Genomic DNA, 17,656 nt, shown 5'->3' on the forward strand with positions numbered 1-17,656 from the left:
GCCTTCTGTCCTTCACGTACCTGGAGGAGCAGGGCCATGTTTTTTCTTCATGCTAGGAGTCACCGTCCCACCTTTGGAGGCTGGTGACTCCATGAAAGGGGTCATGGCCTCAGGTATGCCAATTTTCTGGGCCTGAGATATCATCCCTGGGAGCAAGGAAAAAATGTGAGTGTTACAGGTTTGTGCCAAGCAAACAAACACTCCACCTATTCTCACAGCAACTTGGGCCCACTAAGTCCAAGTAAAGCTCAATTGGCTGAGGTGTCTAGAACCTTGGTTCTTCAACTGTTTGAGGTGTCTAGAACCAGAACCCTTTGACTGGTTGAGTTATCTAGAACCTGGATCACTCAGCTGACTGTGGCATCTGGAATCATTGTCCATCAGCTGGTTGAGGTGTTTAGAACCTGAGCATGTTGACTGTTGAGGTATCTAGAACCTGGATCTTCAACTGCATCGTGTGTCTAGAAACTTGATCCTTCAAGTAAGTGAGGTGTCTAGAACCTTGGCCCTTCAAATACAGAGATAGAGTAATTCACAGATGGCCCCAGGCTCAATCCTGGACATCACGTAGGGCTGCAAAAGACCCCCATCTGCAACACTAGACAGCTGCTGTAAGCCAGTGCAGACAATACTAAGCAAGCTGGACCAATGGTCTGGCTAGGTATGGCAGCTACTTATGTTGGAATGGGACTATGACTTAGTTGCAGAGCACCTGCTTTGCATGCAGAATGTTCCAGATTCCATCCATGGTTCCCCCATCGCTGCCACCCTTCCCCACTCATGCATGGATCCTCAAGCACAGCCATGCCATCTCACCCTCAACGTCGTCCTTAAACAGTTCCTCTGTGCCAAACTTCAGGATGTCATCCAGCTCTTGTTTCGTCATGGAGCCAGACTTGGAGCCAAGGCCTGGGCGCACCACCAAATGTGTCAGCATCATCTTCCTCTTGGCCACTTGGGTGATGCGCTCCTCGACAGACGCCCTCGTCACAAAGCGGTAGATCATCACCTTCTTATTCTGCCCAATCCGGTGGGCTCTGCTGAAGGCCTGGATGGATGAGCAATGAGATGTTTCAGAATAACATGGAGGACCCTTCATGGAGGAGAATAGTATGTCGGTAATGGAGGATAATGCTAAAAGTATGTTGGGAGGAGAAACTATTAATGAATCTTAGCCACAATGGCAATGTTCTACCTCCATGGTTGAAGGCAGAAATCCTTCTGAACACCAGTTTCTGGGAGCCAAAGGAGGGGAGAGGGCCTTTGTGCTTGAAAGCTCAAATATAACATGGAAATTAACAGTTATGGAAATATCGGGGAAATGGAGTAGACTGCTGTGTGAATGCAGCCTTAGTCATGTGAACACCCCAAATGAATAAATTATTTCAGCAGCTTCATTTTTCAGCCGTCAATAAAATGGGGAACGTCTGGAGCAAATGCTGAAGCAAAGGAAAAACAGCAAAAACAAAAAAAACCAGCCAGCAGAACATTTCCATGTGAAAATGGCAGTGGGCAGAGAGGGGGAGAAGGAAAGATTTATACAAGAGGAGAAGGAGGAGCGAAGTCAGAAAAACAGGCATGCATTTCTAGGAAACACCAGCAACTTGCTTTGGAGCCAGGGATGGGGGGGAGTTTTTGAGGGACCCCAGCAAGATTGGTAGGGGGTGGGGAATGAGGCGAGGGATGCTAAGAGGAGGATGGGGGGTTGGGAGATGGAAGGTGTGGGGGGTGCGTTTTACTCCGGGGGTTACAAAGGCAGCAAGGGAGAACCGACGGAATTAACCTGAATGTCATTGTGGGGGTTCCAATCAGAATCGTAAATTATGACTGTGTCGGCTGTTGCAAGGTTAATGCCCAAACCTCCGGCTCTGGTGGAGAGCAGGAAACAGAACTGCTGAGCTCCGGGTGCTGAGGATGACAAAATCGACAAGGTTGTGGGGTGAGACGAGAGAGATGGGGAGACAGTGTCAGGGTTAGTCACAACAGCAGGTGCCCCTGACTGCAAGGGTGGGGAGAAGCCAAGATCAGTTAGTGGCAAACAAAGAGGGGTGATCGACAAGCAGGCAGGAGAGAAACAGACAACCTGAGCACCCTTTTCTGGGGTGTTGTTAGAGCCCTGCCAGAGCTGGCTAAACTGCTCCATCAGCAGTAGAAGCAAATTCATATTGTGTCTGCTTAAGTCCATCATTTTCAAACTGTGGGCCACGAAGGAAGGGCTAGCATGCTGTGAGAAGCAGATAAACGGAGCGAGAAAATGCTCTAGCGGTCCAGAAGCCTGCAGACGAGGCTGCCTGCAGGCGAGACCCAGCTCTGAGCTCACCTCCTTCTGATCTGGCAACCAGCTGCAGCCAAAGGAAGGAACTGCAGCGGGACCAAGGGCATATATGTTATGTAAATCAAACTGTGCAAACCAGGGGGAGCCCCCGGGCAACCAACGCAGCAGGAGAGGTAGCTCTTTAACCAATGGAAAGCTGGAATGAAGACTGTGCTAGTCCATGAGAATTAAGCTAAATAACATGAGTCCCCAACCCTTTTTGGCCATTTGGATAACAAAGAAACCACTTCATCATACATATCTTGCAACCGTCCTATAGAGGCATCAGCTGCTCATCCATGGAAAGACGTCAAATCCTGCAAACTTTCAGTGGCTCTGAGCTCCAGCTGGTTCTCCACCACCACCACCACATTCATTCATTCATTCATTTTATAACCCCCCCCCCTTTTCCTCCATGGGGCTTAAAGTGGCTTACATGGTTCCCCCCCCTTCGCATTTAATCCCCACAACAACCCTGTGAGGTAGGTTCAAGGCCGAGTGGGGATTTGAACCCTGGTCTCCCAGGTCCTCATCCGACACTCTAACCACTACACCACCACTGCCTCTCCACCAGCCACCTGCTGCCGGCACCTGCGGGCTGGAGCATGGCCTGCATCTTGAACACGGAACAGCCGAAACTGAAGTACCATTAAACCTGTCGATGGCTTCCTGCCTCAACCCTCCAGTGATGCCACCATCAATCCGCTCATACTTATAACCCTCGTATTCCAAGAAATCTTCCAACAAGTCAAGCATCTTCGTCATCTATTTAAAAAATTAAAATAAAATAATCAGACCATGAGTGCACCACCTGAAATAAAAAGAAACAATTAAAGGTCCCTTTAAGCCCAAAGTACTCGAAAACAGAAGACACTCCATGGCAGCCCCATGATTCCCCCGTGAAAACAGCAGGAAGATAACTGCATGCTGGTATACTGCTCTCAAACATTTGTCACTTTACTCCCACAATTTTCCTGGTCAAACGAGTTCCCCCCCCCTTTTCTTTCTAGAATCAAATAACACTAAAATGAGCACTAAACAAGCCCCATGTTCCCAAAGTTTCCCTGAAGTGCTTTCACATCACGCGGAATAACAAATGTGATGCGGAAATTAACAGTCTTTCGAGTAAATTGAATAAATGGCCGTGTGGATGCAGCCTTTGCCGCTCGACCTGTTCACACCTGGGAGAAGATGAGCACCCGGTGGCCGCCGTCCCTCAACTTCTTGAGCATCTTCTGCAGCAGCATCAACTTCCCAGACGACTTCACCAGCGAGCTGCCATCGTAGGATCCATTTGGCAATACCGGGGCTTCCTAAGAGCAAAGGGAAGTGAGTGGGGTATGGCTAAGTCCGACCTGCAAGGGAACAGCTCCTGCACAGCACGTGACCTCTGCTAGGAGGCCGCTGATTGAGCAAGAAGTGTCTCCAGAGAGATGAAGCCACACCCGGTCTTGGATGGACCAGTGGTCTTGCTCAGTCTAAGCCAGGCATCCCCAAACTTGGCCCTCCAGATGTTTTGGGACTACAACTCCCATCATCCCTAGCTAACAGGGCCAGTGGTCAGGAATGATGGGAATTGTAGTCCCAAAACATCTGGAGGGCCATGTTTGGGGGTGCCTGGTCTAAACCAACTCTCTGTGCTGAAGTCGGTCATGCTTCTGAACACCAGTTTCTAGGAGCCACAGGAGGAGAGAGGGCTCTTGTGCTTGGGTCCTGCTTGCAAGCTTCTCTTTGGGGTAACTGCTTGTCCCCTGTGAGAACAGGACAGTGGACTAGGTGGGCTACTGGCCTGATCCAGCAGTTTCTTCTTATGTCCTTATGTTCTGAATAACTTAGAGGTCCGCACGAAAAATTCCAAAATCCACAGTAGTTAGAACCCACCAAAATGTCCCAGGAACGACTTCGCAAATGACAATATTTTATAATGCTGACTAAACAAATAAACACACCGTTTACATCCAACAGCAGTCCTACTCAGAGTAGACACATGCAATTTAATGGGCATGGTTAACCTGGGTGCAATTAAGTTTAGTAGGTCTGCCCTGAGTAGGACTTAGTGCAGGAGACAACCCATATTGTTGGTTAAGATACTGTGAGTAACGGATGCATAGAGTTCTTAAGCAAATGGAATAAAGAAAATAAAAGGTTTATGGGATATATTCTGCCTCTGCAGTTGGAGGCAGTAATGGATACCAGTTGCTGGAAGCCACAGGAGGGAAGAGGGCTCTTGTGCTCAGATCCTGCTTGCTGAGTGGCCTCTGGGTAGCCACTGTGAGGACAGGATGCTGGACTAGATGGGCCATTGGCCTGATCCAGCAGGCTCTTCTTATGCTCATATGAAAGAGCAGAGTTGGGTCAAGGAGTTCCCCCACCTCCAATGGTGAACCTGATGAGAGTGACCTCATCCAGAGCAAGCAGACCCCTTAACGCTGGGTTGTTGGGCCTCTTGACCAAAAGCAACTCTGCCTTGGCTGGAGTAAGCGTCAGACTCTTTGTCCATGTCCAAACCACCCTTGACTCCACCCAGAGCTTCAGAACCTCCCCAGACTGAGATGGTGAAGAGAGACAGAGGTCCACATTGGTGACCACCAACTCTGATTCATACAGAGGAGACCCACTGCTGCACTTTTATTAAGTCCATCTGGACTCCCTTAGTGACTCTCCTTCCTTGGAGGTTTTTCAGCAGAGGTTGGGTGGCCATCTGTCATGGATGCTTTAGCTGAGATGCCTGCATTGCAGGGGGTTGGACTTGGTGACCCTTGGGGTCCCTTCCAACTCTATGATTCTATGATGGGCAACTGCCTAGGAAGCCCGCCCACCCAATGCACTGATCTGAGCTCCGGTTTGTAGCAAAGGTGGGGGGGGGGGAGAGATGAAATAGAAACAGACCTACCACGGCCGCCACGGGGAAAAGATACGGATGGTTACAACACTTCTTGAGATCCATCATGATATTGAGCAGGGACACCTGGTTGCCTCCACCTTTCGAATTCAGAGCCTCAAAGTTCCTTGTCAGGATTAACTTGTAGTATTTCCTGTGTGAACACAAGCGGGGAAAGGTCATCTTAGTTAAGGGGTTTCTGGGCTTCCCCTGGAAGCTGTAACATTTCCATGACTCGCAAGGGTGCTGAATGGGCATGCTAGATCCCCACCCAGCCACAAGCAAAATAAAGATGCAGGGGGTTGGACTAGATGACCCTTTGGGTGCCTTCCAAGTCTACAATTCTATGATTCTGTCTGAGATCCTAGGCACACTACCCTGCAGTGAATGGGGGTGGGGAGGATATGAGCATTTCCCTAGGCAATCGTATACATCTGCAAAGCTACCAGGACTTCCTCAACTGGTTGCAATGCTTTGCTTATGTTTCTGGAGCTTGGAACGAAAGCCACACTCTCCTGCCAGGAAGAGTGAAAGGGAGGGGGGGCTAAAACACAAAAGAGAATAAGAGTTTTGGGGGTAGCAGCTGTTAAGAAGCAGCCCCACAGAGCAGGAGGGCAGTGGCCTTTGAGGAAGCACATGGGCTTCCCATCTGCTCAACCTGTAAGTAAACAAGGACACAAGTCCCTAGCACTCTCTCTTCCTGGAAGAAAAATGATGGCAAACAGGCTGTCTCTGGAATGGCCTTCCAATGGGGGAAGAGGGAAGTGGAGCAGCCATGTGTAAAAGGCTGGCACAATCGGCCTCGTGAATTTTTTTAAAAATTGGGACATTTTCGGGGGGGGGGGTGTCAGCTGAGAACACTGCCTCCTTTTTGAGGAGGTGCTGCTTGCTTTCCCAAACTTCTTCTCTGCTCAGAGTTCTCACAAGATGACACTATTATTCTAACCACAATTCTTGCATCCTGCTTGATGCTTGTGTCCTGCTGCCTCTTAAAGACATGTGTGTTTCAACAGTCTACTCTGTTTTGATGGGCCTGTGACCGTATAATAAATGGTGGATGGGTGGAATGAGTTTTCTGTCTGTGTTTCAACGTGGGCATTTTTTGTGGAGGGTGGGGACTTGCAGGTGTTCTCACATTCCCCTTTCCACGACAAGTCTGAGGACAAGGATTGTCATGGAAGCCACTATGGACTTATATGGGAGCTTTTTCCTACTAAAGAGCATGATAAAATTGCCAATTATAATAATAGACACACCCACCATTTCTCTAACTATGGTAATGGATCGGTAAAGTTGGGGGCCCACATGCAGATGGAACAACTTCTGGGCCACCGGGACCACTGCAAATAAAAGCACCCCACCTGCCCCCCAGTTTCCAAGCTGTGAGCCATAGGGCTCAGTCACTGTGCTATTGCCTGGCCCAGCATGTCTTGCAAGGGGACAACTCACTTCTGCATCTGGCTGAGCTCCACCCTGACAATCAGCTCCGTCTTGGCAGGCATGTTCTTAAACACATCGGCCTTCAGCCTCCGGAGCATGTGAGGTCCCAAAAGGTCATGCAGTTTCTTGATCTGGTCCTCCTTGGAGATGTCCGCAAACTCTTCCAGGAAGCCCTCAAGGTTACTGTGGAACATCAGAAGATGAATTGTGGAGCAGCCAAGGCTTGGCGAAGGCAGCCAGGGCGCTCCAGCACAGCAAATGCCACCTGCTCTGCCTGCAGGATGTGTCTTGCACAGTGTCATTGGGTGGCTTCAAGGCAATGTCTGGAGAAGGTCCTGTTGCCAGCTGGCCAGGCTGGAGCTCTGGGCAGCCTTACCTGAGCGCAGGTTGGGAAGGGGTGCTCTTCGGCACGTGGGCGAGCCACCGAAACAAGAGCTGCAGGCAGCGGTGTAGCTAGCTGCCTGGGGGCAAACCTGAAGGCACCCTGCCAGGGGGCAGAGTATTCATCCTGTGCATGCATTGCGCGTCATGACGCATGACACACACATCATGACACACGGCGCATGCATGCACAGGAGGCATATGATGCGGCGACGTGGCAAAACCCGTGAGCAAGCCGTGGAGTGAGGCAGTCTCGCTTGCATCGAGGTTTCTCCTCGATGGCGCCAATGCAAGCGAGACTGCCTCACTCCGCGGCTTGCTCACGGGGTTTGCCACGGCACTGTGTTGTATGCCTCCTGTTCAGCCTGCTGCCCCCTCCCATTACTACGCCACTGGCTGCAGGCTGCATCTAGTCAACAGAGCCTTAAATACAGCAGGAAGGCAGCCCTGCGAGGTTGGCCAGGCAAAGGGGTAAGGCTAGGATTTACACCAGGCCTAGTCACTCCAAAGTCTTCATGCAGACCACCAACCAACCACAGGCACATCCACAGTCCCAAACAAAGCATAAGGTGTGGCTTGTTCAGCCTCAAGCTATGGTTTGTTCAATGGTCTGCCATGGAGCAGCTTTTCCCAATATGGTTTTCCCCTCAGCTGTTTTGGAACACATTTTCCATCAGCCCTAGCTTAGGGATGATCGCGTTGCAGTCCAAAACAGCTAGAGGGCACACATTTGAGGATATCTGTTTTGGAAGGTATGCAAGGAAGGGCATAACTTTCAGCATTTGGGATTTTTTTAGTTTAGAGAAAAAGTGAGGAAGAGGCGACATGATGGAAGTTCATAAAATTATGCATGGCATGGAGAAAGTAGACAAAGAAAAGTTTTTCTCCTCTCATGACACAACAACTCATAGACATCCAACGAAGCTGAATGTTGGAAGATTCTGGACGTATTCTAAAAAGTGCTTCTTCATGCATAGTTAAGACTATGGAACTCACTCCCACATGAGGCAGTGCCAGCCACCATATTGGGTGGAATTAAAAGAGGATTAGACAAACTTGTGTAGGAAAAGGCTATCAATGACTAGTAGCCACAACAGCTAGGCTCTGCTGGCACAGCTGGAGGTAGCAATGCATGTGAATACCAGTTGCTGGAAACCACAGGAGGGGAGAGTTGCTCTTGTGCTTGAGTCCTGCTTGCTGGTTTCCCATTGGGGCATCTGGTTGGCAACAGTGAGAACAGAATGCTCAACTAGATGGGCCATTGGCCTGATCCAGCAGAGGTCTTCTGATGTTCTTAAATACTCACTTGAACCTCTCTGGCGTGAGGAAGTTGAGCAAGTGGAAGAGCTCTTCGAGGTTGTTTTGCAGAGGCGTTCCGGTCAGAAGCAACTTATAGTCGATTTTGTAGCTGTTGAGCACCCTAAAGAACTTTGGAGAAAAGGAGAGGGGTTGACAGAGAGCTTATGGCAAAGGATCAGGGCAGTAGAACCATCACATAATCTTCCATTCAAAGAGAAGCTACTAACTACTGACCCTCCTAACCCATGTGATGTGATGCAGGAGTAAGAGGCTGCTCTGGAAACTGGTGCCCCACCATCTAGTTCACCCTCCTCTCCTCTTTGGAAGGTGGTGGACTCTCCTTCCTTGGAGGCTTTAAAGCAGAGGTTGGATCACCATCCATCAAAGATTCTTTAGCTGTACCTCCTGAATTGCAGATGACCCTTGGGGTCCCTTCCAAATCTACAATTCTACGCTTCTAGGGGGCACCCCCAGAGCAATGATCTACCTCATTTGGAGAGTGATGTTCTTGTTGGGACAGGTAACCTTGTATCTCTTTGGGTAAAGGTAAAGGGACCCCTGACCATTAGGTCCAGTTGTGACCGACTCTGGGGTTGCGGCGCTCATCTCACGTTATTGGCCGAGGGAGCCGGCGTACAGCTTCCAGGTCATGTGGCCAACATGACAAAGCCGCTTCTGGCGAACCAGAGCAGCACATGGAAATGTCATTTACCTTCCCGCTGTAGTGGTGCCTATTTATCTACTTGCACTTTGACATGCTTTCAAACTGCTAGGTTGGCAGGAGCTGGGACCGAGCAACGGGAGCTCACCCCATTGTGGGGATTCGAACCGCCAACCTTCTGATCGGCAAGCCCTAGGCTCTGTGGATTAACCCACAGCGCCACCCGCTCCCCTTGTCTCTTTACACATTCCCAAAACCAGCTTGTTCTCGCACAAAGCCAATGTGGTGCCTCCAATTTTGAGTCCAGGAAGGAGCATGCCTCGGTTATCAGCAGTTCGGGAAACACATCTGTCATTCAACCCCTGCACCAAATTCTGCCAACCTGCCCTGAAAAGGTGCACCTACTTTGGACTGGTTGTTCTTCAGCCTGTGGGCTTCATCCACCACCAGGCATGCCCACTCAATGGATCCCAGAATGGCCTGGTCAATAGTGATGAGCTCATAGGACGTGAGCAGGACATGGAACTTGATCTGAGCTTCTTTCTAGAGGAAACAAAAAGACAATGTCGGCAGCAAGAGAGACGTGATCTGGAGAGAGGCCGAGAGCTCGGAGCACACTGGCTTTTCACGCAGAATGTCCCAGGTTTGCTCCATGGCATCTCTCATTACAAGGAGCGAATAGAAGACCTCTTCCTTCTGCTGTGTCTGGAGTGCCACTACCAATCAGAATAGGTAAGATGGAGCTATGCGGGCAAACATTCTGCCCTGGTGTGAGGCAGCTTCCTGGGTTTCATGATGGCCCTGGGTTCACACACAAAACTAAGTCAGCTTTGGTTCAAGCCTAACTATGGTTTGCTTCAACATCCAGACCCGGCCCAGCAGACTAGCCATGCTTAGTTTTCTGCCCAACAAACCATGATGTGACACTATCGTTTGTTGCAGACCTATGAACCGGCAGCTTGTTTTAACTATGGTTTGGCATAATAGAGGTTAGATGGTCATCTGTCACAGATTCTTTAGCTGTGAGTCTTGCTTTGCAAGAGGTAGGACTAGATGGCCCTTGGGGTCCCTTCCAACTCTAAAAAAATTCCCCAACTGTAGCTTGTTGAGGGTGATGAGAGTTTTTAGGAGATCTCCTATTCCCCACACAGAGCTACAATTCTCAAAGTTCCCCGTGAAGGATTACTAAACCACTCTGAGAGTTTGTAGCTTTGTTAAACTGCAGCTCTCTGATGGGAACTGGGGTCTCCTAAAATTTCTTAACAGCTCTAACAAAATATAGTTCCCAGGATTCAGTGTGGGGTACATCATTACTGTTCAGAGTGGTATGATACTGCTTTCTGGTGCAAATGGGGCCTATGTTGGCTAGTCATTTCTATGGGTCTCCTCTGTGTAGAACTACTTTGGATACAAACCCCTATGTCTGGGATCTCCAGTGAGGGCTGGGAAGAACAATCCACACCTTAAACGCTGGCTGCCGGCCAGTGTCAGCAATAGTGAGCTTGATGGAGCAGTGGTCCATCGTGACATAAGGTAGTTCTTTCTATGTTCATAAGCATGTGATGCTTGCTCACTCCCCGCCCACCAGTGCTCACCTTCATCCGAAAAACTTTCTTCCCACTCCGGATGGCGTTGTCCTCAAAGGAGAACTCATTCTCGCGAATCACAGACCGGCTCTCCTTGTCCCCGGTGTACGTGACTACGTAGAATTCGGGCGCCCACATCTCAAACTCCCGCTCCCAGTTGATGATGGTGGAAAGGGGGGCGCTGACCAGGTACGGACCCTTGGAGTGGCCCTGTTCAGAGAAAGAGGGGTGTCTTTGTGCAAAGGGGAGGGATTTCCCCATAAACAACCTCCTTGCAAAGGAGGCCAGGTAAGGAAGAATGGTTGTGGGTCTGTTTAGCCTGGAGGAGAGATGACCAAGAGGGGATATGATGGCCATCTTTAAATATCTGAAGGGCTGCCACATGGAAGATGGAGCAGGCTTATTTTCTGCTGCTCCAGAGGGGAGGACCTGAAGCAATGGATTCAAATTGCAAGAAAGGTGATTCCGACTAAACATCAAGAAGGACTTTGTGACAGTAAGAGCTGTTTGACGGTGGAATAGACTCCCTCGGAAGGCGATGGACTCTCTTTCATTGGAGGTCTCTAAGCAGAGGTTGGGTGGCCATCTGCTGGAGATTCTTGAGCTGCGATTCCTACATTGCACGGGGGTGGAATAGATGACCCTTGGGAGTCCTTTCCAACACTACAATTCTAGAATTCTGTGGTTCTAAGTCAGGGTTAGCACAACAGAGGTCTCTACCTCTTTGTAAAGGGAGTAAAGGTACACAATGGTCTGGACGGTCTTCCCGAGGCCCATCTCATCAGCGAGGATGGTGTCCATTCCCTGCGCCCAGGAGAACCGCAGCCAGTTGAGACCCTCTAGCTGATAAGGGTGCAACGTCCCACCAGTTGTATCAATATACCACGGCTGCTTGTCGAATTTTACTGTGGGCTGCAAGGGAAGGAAGAAAACAAGGCATGCCATTAAAGCCGTCAAGCAATGGAAGACATTTCTAGTTGACTCATCGCTTTTCTAATAATAAAAGACAGGTATGCAACTGAATCTTCCATTGCTTCAAAATGCAACTGCTAAGGGCTGATCTAAGTTTTCTTTCCTTTTGTTTAAAACCAAGCAGCCAGCCCTCATGACTGCGACAGCATTCTTGATGTTGCACAGCCAATGCCTGCTGAACTCTCGGAAGCAGACCAAAAGGTGAGAAAGAAAGTGTAAGAAGCTTTCAATAACCATTTTTAAGGGGGACAAAATGTCATGTAGGAAACAGAAATGTGTACGAGGAGGCGAGTGGGGAAACAAGCTCTTCCTCCTCCCCCCCCCTTCCATATCCCCCTTCCAACGTACATCCACAAGAGGCGATTCTGGAGGCCTTTCTAGTTTCTCATCATTGAACTTCTTCCCTTTCTTGCTCAGCCTCTTGGCGGTCTGGCTGCTCTCCTCTCCCAGCATCATCTCCCTGCAAGGGACCAAAAACAAAAGTCAGTATGGTGCAGGAAGGCGCCTTAGAGCAAGTGATTCCTGCGCTGCAGGGGGTGGACTAGATGACTCTTGGGGTCCCTTCCAACACAACAATTCTATGATTATTATTTTTGTCAAACCATTGATCTGTCCAGGCTCTCCATAGTTCAGGCAGGGGTCTTTTCTCAGCCCTACCTGGAAATGATAGGAATTAAATATGGGACCTTCTGCATTACAAGCACTGAGCTATGAAAACTGACACCAGAGACATGACATAACTGTTTGCAAAGCCAACTATGGCTGATCTCTTCGGCCACTTGCAACACCACAGAAACAACGATGGCATCTCAGATTAAAACTCAAGGACGTTTGCAAGGGATCTTTGCCAATTTGAACCCAATGGCAAAATGGACGTACTGTAAACGCAGAAGGCAGGATTGGGAACCTCTCTAGCCCCTAGCTGTAAGAGCCCTGGCTTCAATATACTCAGGGCCGGCTCTAGGGGTAGGCTGGGTGGCGCCGGGCGCCAGGGCGCCGGGCCGGCAGGGGGGCGCCATGTGGCGAAGCCGTGTGGAAGTCGTGCTGCATGCTGCGGCCACCCACCAGGGCGGGGGCACCAGAGCGATCTCTGCACCACGGCGCCAGGGCGCCTGACATGCTTGAGACGGCCCTGAATATACTGAAATAAGACAGGGCTGGCTCAGCTGCTGGGGTGACGTGGAACATCCATAAACACTCCAACTTCTCCTGGTGAAAGGTGGAAGGGCAAAGGGGCTGATTTAGGGGAGGATAGAGGAGGGAGAGCTAGTGCAAGGATTGGTGGGTGTAGAACTGACACAGAAACAGAATCTATATATCCTCCATTCTCTGCTCTTGTTTTCATTATGTTTTTATCTTGTATTTCTATGTTGTGAATCGCCCTGAGATCTTCCGATGAAGGGCAGTATACAAATTTAATAAATAATAATAACAACAACAACAACTGAGAAGTGTTTGAGCTTGCTTTTCCCTCCTCCTTCCCATTCTTTTTTCTTCTTGTGTCATGTCTCTTTAAACTGTGTGTCTGAGGACAGGGACCATTTTAGCACTGATTGTTCTAAGTCACTCTTAAGGTAGGATTGCCATATTTCAAACAGTGAAAACTGGGACGAAAAAAGTTGTTCGCAAATAAATAATAATTGCCATTTCTGAGCTATTTTAAGGGGAAATCGGCACCTTTTTTGAGCTGTTTTAAGGGGAAATTAGCAAAATTGGCAACCCTTCTTAAGGACTTTTTTTGGCTAAAGAGCGGGCTATAAATGCCTTAAGCAGATAAAGAAGAATTTTCTGGTGGCAAGAGCTTTTGGGCATTGGAACAGACTCCCTTGGAAGGTGGCGGCCTCTCCTTCACTGGAGTTTTTTAAACAGAGGTTTTGTGACCAGCTCTCGGGGATTCTTTGGCTGCGATTCCTGCATTGCAGCGGGTGGGACTAGATGGCCCTTGGGGTCCAACTCTACAATTCTGTGATTTTATTCTCCGATTATCTGAATGCATTAGGCCCCTGGCTGCCCTCCCCGCATCGACATATGCTGGACAGTGCCTCACCCCCTGACCTGTGATTCCAGTATTGCTGCTTGAAGTTCTCGTAGTACGGAATGTCGATTTCATCCACCTCCCAGGTGCACTGATCATACGGCAGGTCCTTCCACTTGATCAGATAGTGGACATCTCCTTTCCTGTCAAAGCTGGGAAGCAGAAGACACAGCTGGTTTTTCAAAGCAGAGCCACAAACCTGCCCCAGTCCACCAATGAACAGTATTTCAGGATTCAGATTACATATTCTAGAAGTGGGATTAAGAATCTTCTGTTTAGTATATTTCACGTTGTACAGATATTATTTCATGACATTTGTGTTGTATGTTGCAAACCTACCTGTGGTCTTCTGACAAAAATTGGTATTATTATTATTGTCATTATTATTATTATTATATCTACTATAATATGGGGTGCAGGTGGAGCTATGGGTTAAACCACAGAGCCTAGGGCTTGCCGATCAGAAGGTAGGCGGTTCGAATCCCCGCGACGGGGTGAGCTCCTGTTGCTCGGTCCCAGCTCCTGCCAACCTAGCAGTTCGAAAGCACGTCAAAGTGCATGTAGATAAATAGATACCGCTCCAGCGGGCAGGTAATCGGCGTTTCCGTGTGCTGCTCTGGTTCGCCAGAAGCGGCTTTGTCATGCTGGCCACATGACCTGGAAGCTGTATGCCGGCTCCCTCGGCCAATAACGCAGGATGAGCGCCGCAACCCCAGAGCCGGTCACGACTGGACCTAATGGTCAGGGGTCCCTTTACCTTTACCTTTACTATACTATAGAAGAAACTTTGTTAATTAGATCCACATCTTCTTCATCTGACGCTGCTTTCCCTTTTAAAAAGACCAAACCATTTTATATGCAGTTGCAGCTAATCCACCAGATCCCCAGATATAAGATTGATAAATGAAGGCCAGCCTGCTGAAAATTTGTCCTTTGACCTCTAATCATTTGATGTTTGCGAAACCATCTTCCCGAGCCAACAAATCCACAGGTGCGGCGTGGGCCTCCTCACCTGTGGTTGAGGATACGATGAATCATCATCCATTCAGGTTTGATCCCGTAGCGATAATACTTCTCCTCCATCTTGGCGTACTCGGGGTCTTTGCTCTTCCTCTTCTCTATCTTGGTGTCCTCGTCGCCCGAGCCGTAGTCGAAAGCCGGAGGGTCGTCCATATCGTTCTTCCTTTGGTAGTTGCGGAACATCACAGTGTGGTAGAGCTCCAGCTGTAAAGGGAGAGCACTGAGAAAGGGCCGTAGCTCAGTGGGTAGACCGTATGCCTTGCATGCAGAATTTCTCCCCCAAGGCCTGCTGTGACTGCCTACTCACCTGCAACTCTTTAACCCAGGAGCAGTGCCAGTAGGACAGTCCTGCCCACTTCACGAAGAACTCTCTCTCGGGGATCCCCTCCAGAGGCTTCGGTGGCAGGGCAGCCAGCTCCAGATCCGCTGAAGGCAAGGCTGGCGCGAGCGGGGCTGGGGGCTCCTGCCAGATCCAGTGGAGGATCCTCTGCACTTTCCCTTTCAGTGGCGGGCACTGAGGACAAAAGAGGGCGAGACGCACACAATCTACAATTGGCTTCGCCCGCAAGAGCCAGACCAAGATCTGAGCACAGCACGTCTCACTTGCCTGTGGTGCAGAGTACACAACCAGCCTGGGGGGTGCAGTGGGAGGGAGAAGGGTCTCTGCCCTGAGGAGCTTAAAGGAAGGGAGAGGGGGAGACCAGGGCAACCAGCTGGCAAAGAGAGTGGAGTTGCTGAAGAAGCAAAGCAGGGGGAAGAGAGAGGACAATTCCTAGCCCCCCAGACAGGACGGCAGAAACTGTGCAACTGAATTATAAAGTAGGAAGACCCCTTAAAGATTGGTTGTTTTGACTCATCTTTTCGATGCAGGATCTGCAAAGATGAAACTATACCTTTCTTATAAATATTTTTAGAAAATGGAACAAAAATAATTGGGGGGGTGCCTTTTCCATTCTGAAATTTTACAGTGGAACCTTGGTTCCCAAACTTAATCCGTTCCAGGAGCCCGTTCGACTCCCAAAGCAGTTTGAGAATCAAGCCGCAGCATCCGATTGGCTGCAGGAGCTTCCTGCAGCCAATCAGAAGCAGTAGAAGCCGGATGTTCGGCTTCCAAAGAACGTTAGAAAACTGGAACAATAACTTCCGGTTTTCGATCATTCGGGAGCTGGAACGTTCAGCTCCCAAGGCATTCGGGAGCCGAGGTTCCACTGTACTTGGTGTGGATTTGACCTTTAACAAAACGAAGACAGGAAAGAGAGGGTGGGACCCTTGCTCCCTGCCAGGCAAAATTCCCCACACGCACCTCTAGGGGGATTGACTGGTGGCAGGGCCTTTGCGTTGGGATCAAGCCCAGCCCCACTGCCAGGGGGCACAAGGGAGCAGATGGCACGAGGAAGGCTGGTAAAACACTCACTGTACAACGGGGGCAGAGCCATTCACCATTTGGTATCTCCGGCAAAGGTGGGTTGAGGCAGTGCAGGTGGTAGGAGGACGGGCAGGTGTCGCAGCAAAGGAGCTCCCCTCCGTCCTTGCAGATGCGGCAGAACTCCATGTGGTCGTCCTCTTCCTCACCGACCTCCTCTTCCTCCTCATCCTCTTCCTTCGGCTCCCATTGGATTCCTTCTTTTTCCTGGCCCAAGGGGAAGGCAGAGCAGAAATGTTTCACATCCCAACTCTGGGCCCGCCATGTTTATCTCCTCTGCAATGGCCTGGAGCTAGATACTTTCCCCCTCACCGCAGTAATGTTCACACCATACATTTAAAGCACTATGATACCACTTTAAACACACACCCCCAAAAGAATTCTGGGTGTTGTAAGTTGTTAAGGGTTCTGAGAGGTACTAGGAGAGTGCCTTATTCCCCTCTCAGAGCTTCAATTCCCTGAATTCCCTGGGGTTGACTGTTTAAGCACTCTGGGAATTACAGTGCTGCAGAATGTCCTCAGCTCAGCAATTAGCCCCAGAGCATTGTCTGCCACACAGGTTAGAAATTTCCCTCAAAGCACATTCTGCACCCTTTTCTTGCCAGTAGCTGACCCTCAAGTGCCAAACCTCCTTACACAATGTGGACAACTCCACTTCCCTTCTGGCGCCTTCTCCAGCTCTGGGTCCAAACAGACGAGGTGGTAGGCCCGAGGGCAGGTGTCACAGAGAATGATCTCCCCTCCTTGCTGGCACACCTCGCAGTAATCCTGGTGGTCTGTCTCATAGCCGTCTCCTTCCTCAACTGGAAGGCAAAAGCCAGGTGAAGGAAACATCATTCTGTCTGGACTGTTTATCAGGGATTCCTCAATTAGTTGAGGTGAGTCGATTTAATATTTGCATCCCGCTTTTACAACAACAAATGTTGAGCTCAAAGTGGCTCACAATAATCACAACAGCATTAAGAAACAACAAACGTTGCAATCACTACGCTATCAAACACAATAGCATATAAAGCAAGCAACAACAAATCTGTCAAAACAATGAATATAATTCAAGATAGCCATCCTAGCTTATAGTATTGCCAGGATACTTCCTTTTATTTTTAATTTATTTATTTGGTTTTTCAAATTAAACTTTTATGGAGATATATCAAACTTAAATCATAAAAACAAGATTCCAAGGAATCTCCTGGACTTCCGTCCTCCCCTTTGTGGGTCATATTATTAATCATTTCCTCCTTCATCTTTTTGCCAGGATACTTCCTAATCTCATGGATGTTTACTCCAGAGCACCAAAAAATGGATTTGCTGTTGGCTATCAAATGCATTGTTTTTCAACACGGCAATGGATCAATCAGACTTTATTCGACTGTCAGTCAGAAAAAAACATTTGTCCATACAAAAATTAAAACATCTAAACATCTAAAGGAACTTAAAACGTAAACCAGGCATCCCCCAAACTTCGGCCCTCCAGATGTTTTGGACTACAATTCCCATCTTCCCCGACCATTGGTCCTGTTAGCTAGGGATCATGGGAGTTGTAGGCCTAAACATCTGGAGGGCCACAGTTTGGGGATGCCTGATTAAACAGAAAATAAGAAGTAGGCTATACATTTAGACCCGTGTCAAAGCTGTCAATTTTAA

The 17,656-nt window shown here is 49.1% G+C and overlaps 1 protein-coding gene across 1 annotated transcript in view; it reads right to left on the minus strand.

The window, feature by feature from the left end:
• CHD5 (chromodomain helicase DNA binding protein 5) overlaps nt 1-17,656 on the minus strand; it is a 59,520-nt gene that overhangs the window by 24,896 nt on the left and 16,968 nt on the right. The window contains exons 11-27 of the mRNA XM_060276468.1: nt 16,649-16,815; nt 16,004-16,219; nt 14,897-15,103; nt 14,582-14,793; nt 13,590-13,721; nt 11,883-11,994; nt 11,283-11,474; nt 10,572-10,772; nt 9,382-9,519; nt 8,323-8,444; nt 6,645-6,818; nt 5,208-5,349; nt 3,496-3,627; nt 2,962-3,079; nt 1,784-1,908; nt 817-1,048; nt 21-146 (exon numbers count right to left, since the gene is read on the minus strand). Coding sequence (XP_060132451.1) covers nt 21-146; nt 817-1,048; nt 1,784-1,908; nt 2,962-3,079; nt 3,496-3,627; nt 5,208-5,349; nt 6,645-6,818; nt 8,323-8,444; nt 9,382-9,519; nt 10,572-10,772; nt 11,283-11,474; nt 11,883-11,994; nt 13,590-13,721; nt 14,582-14,793; nt 14,897-15,103; nt 16,004-16,219; nt 16,649-16,815 — 2,748 coding nt within the window. The remainder of the gene's footprint in view (nt 1-20; nt 147-816; nt 1,049-1,783; nt 1,909-2,961; nt 3,080-3,495; nt 3,628-5,207; nt 5,350-6,644; nt 6,819-8,322; nt 8,445-9,381; nt 9,520-10,571; nt 10,773-11,282; nt 11,475-11,882; nt 11,995-13,589; nt 13,722-14,581; nt 14,794-14,896; nt 15,104-16,003; nt 16,220-16,648; nt 16,816-17,656) is intronic.

Source organism: Zootoca vivipara, chromosome 6, assembly GCF_963506605.1.
Source record: "Zootoca vivipara chromosome 6, rZooViv1.1, whole genome shotgun sequence".
NCBI lineage: Eukaryota > Metazoa > Chordata > Lepidosauria > Squamata > Lacertidae > Zootoca > Zootoca vivipara.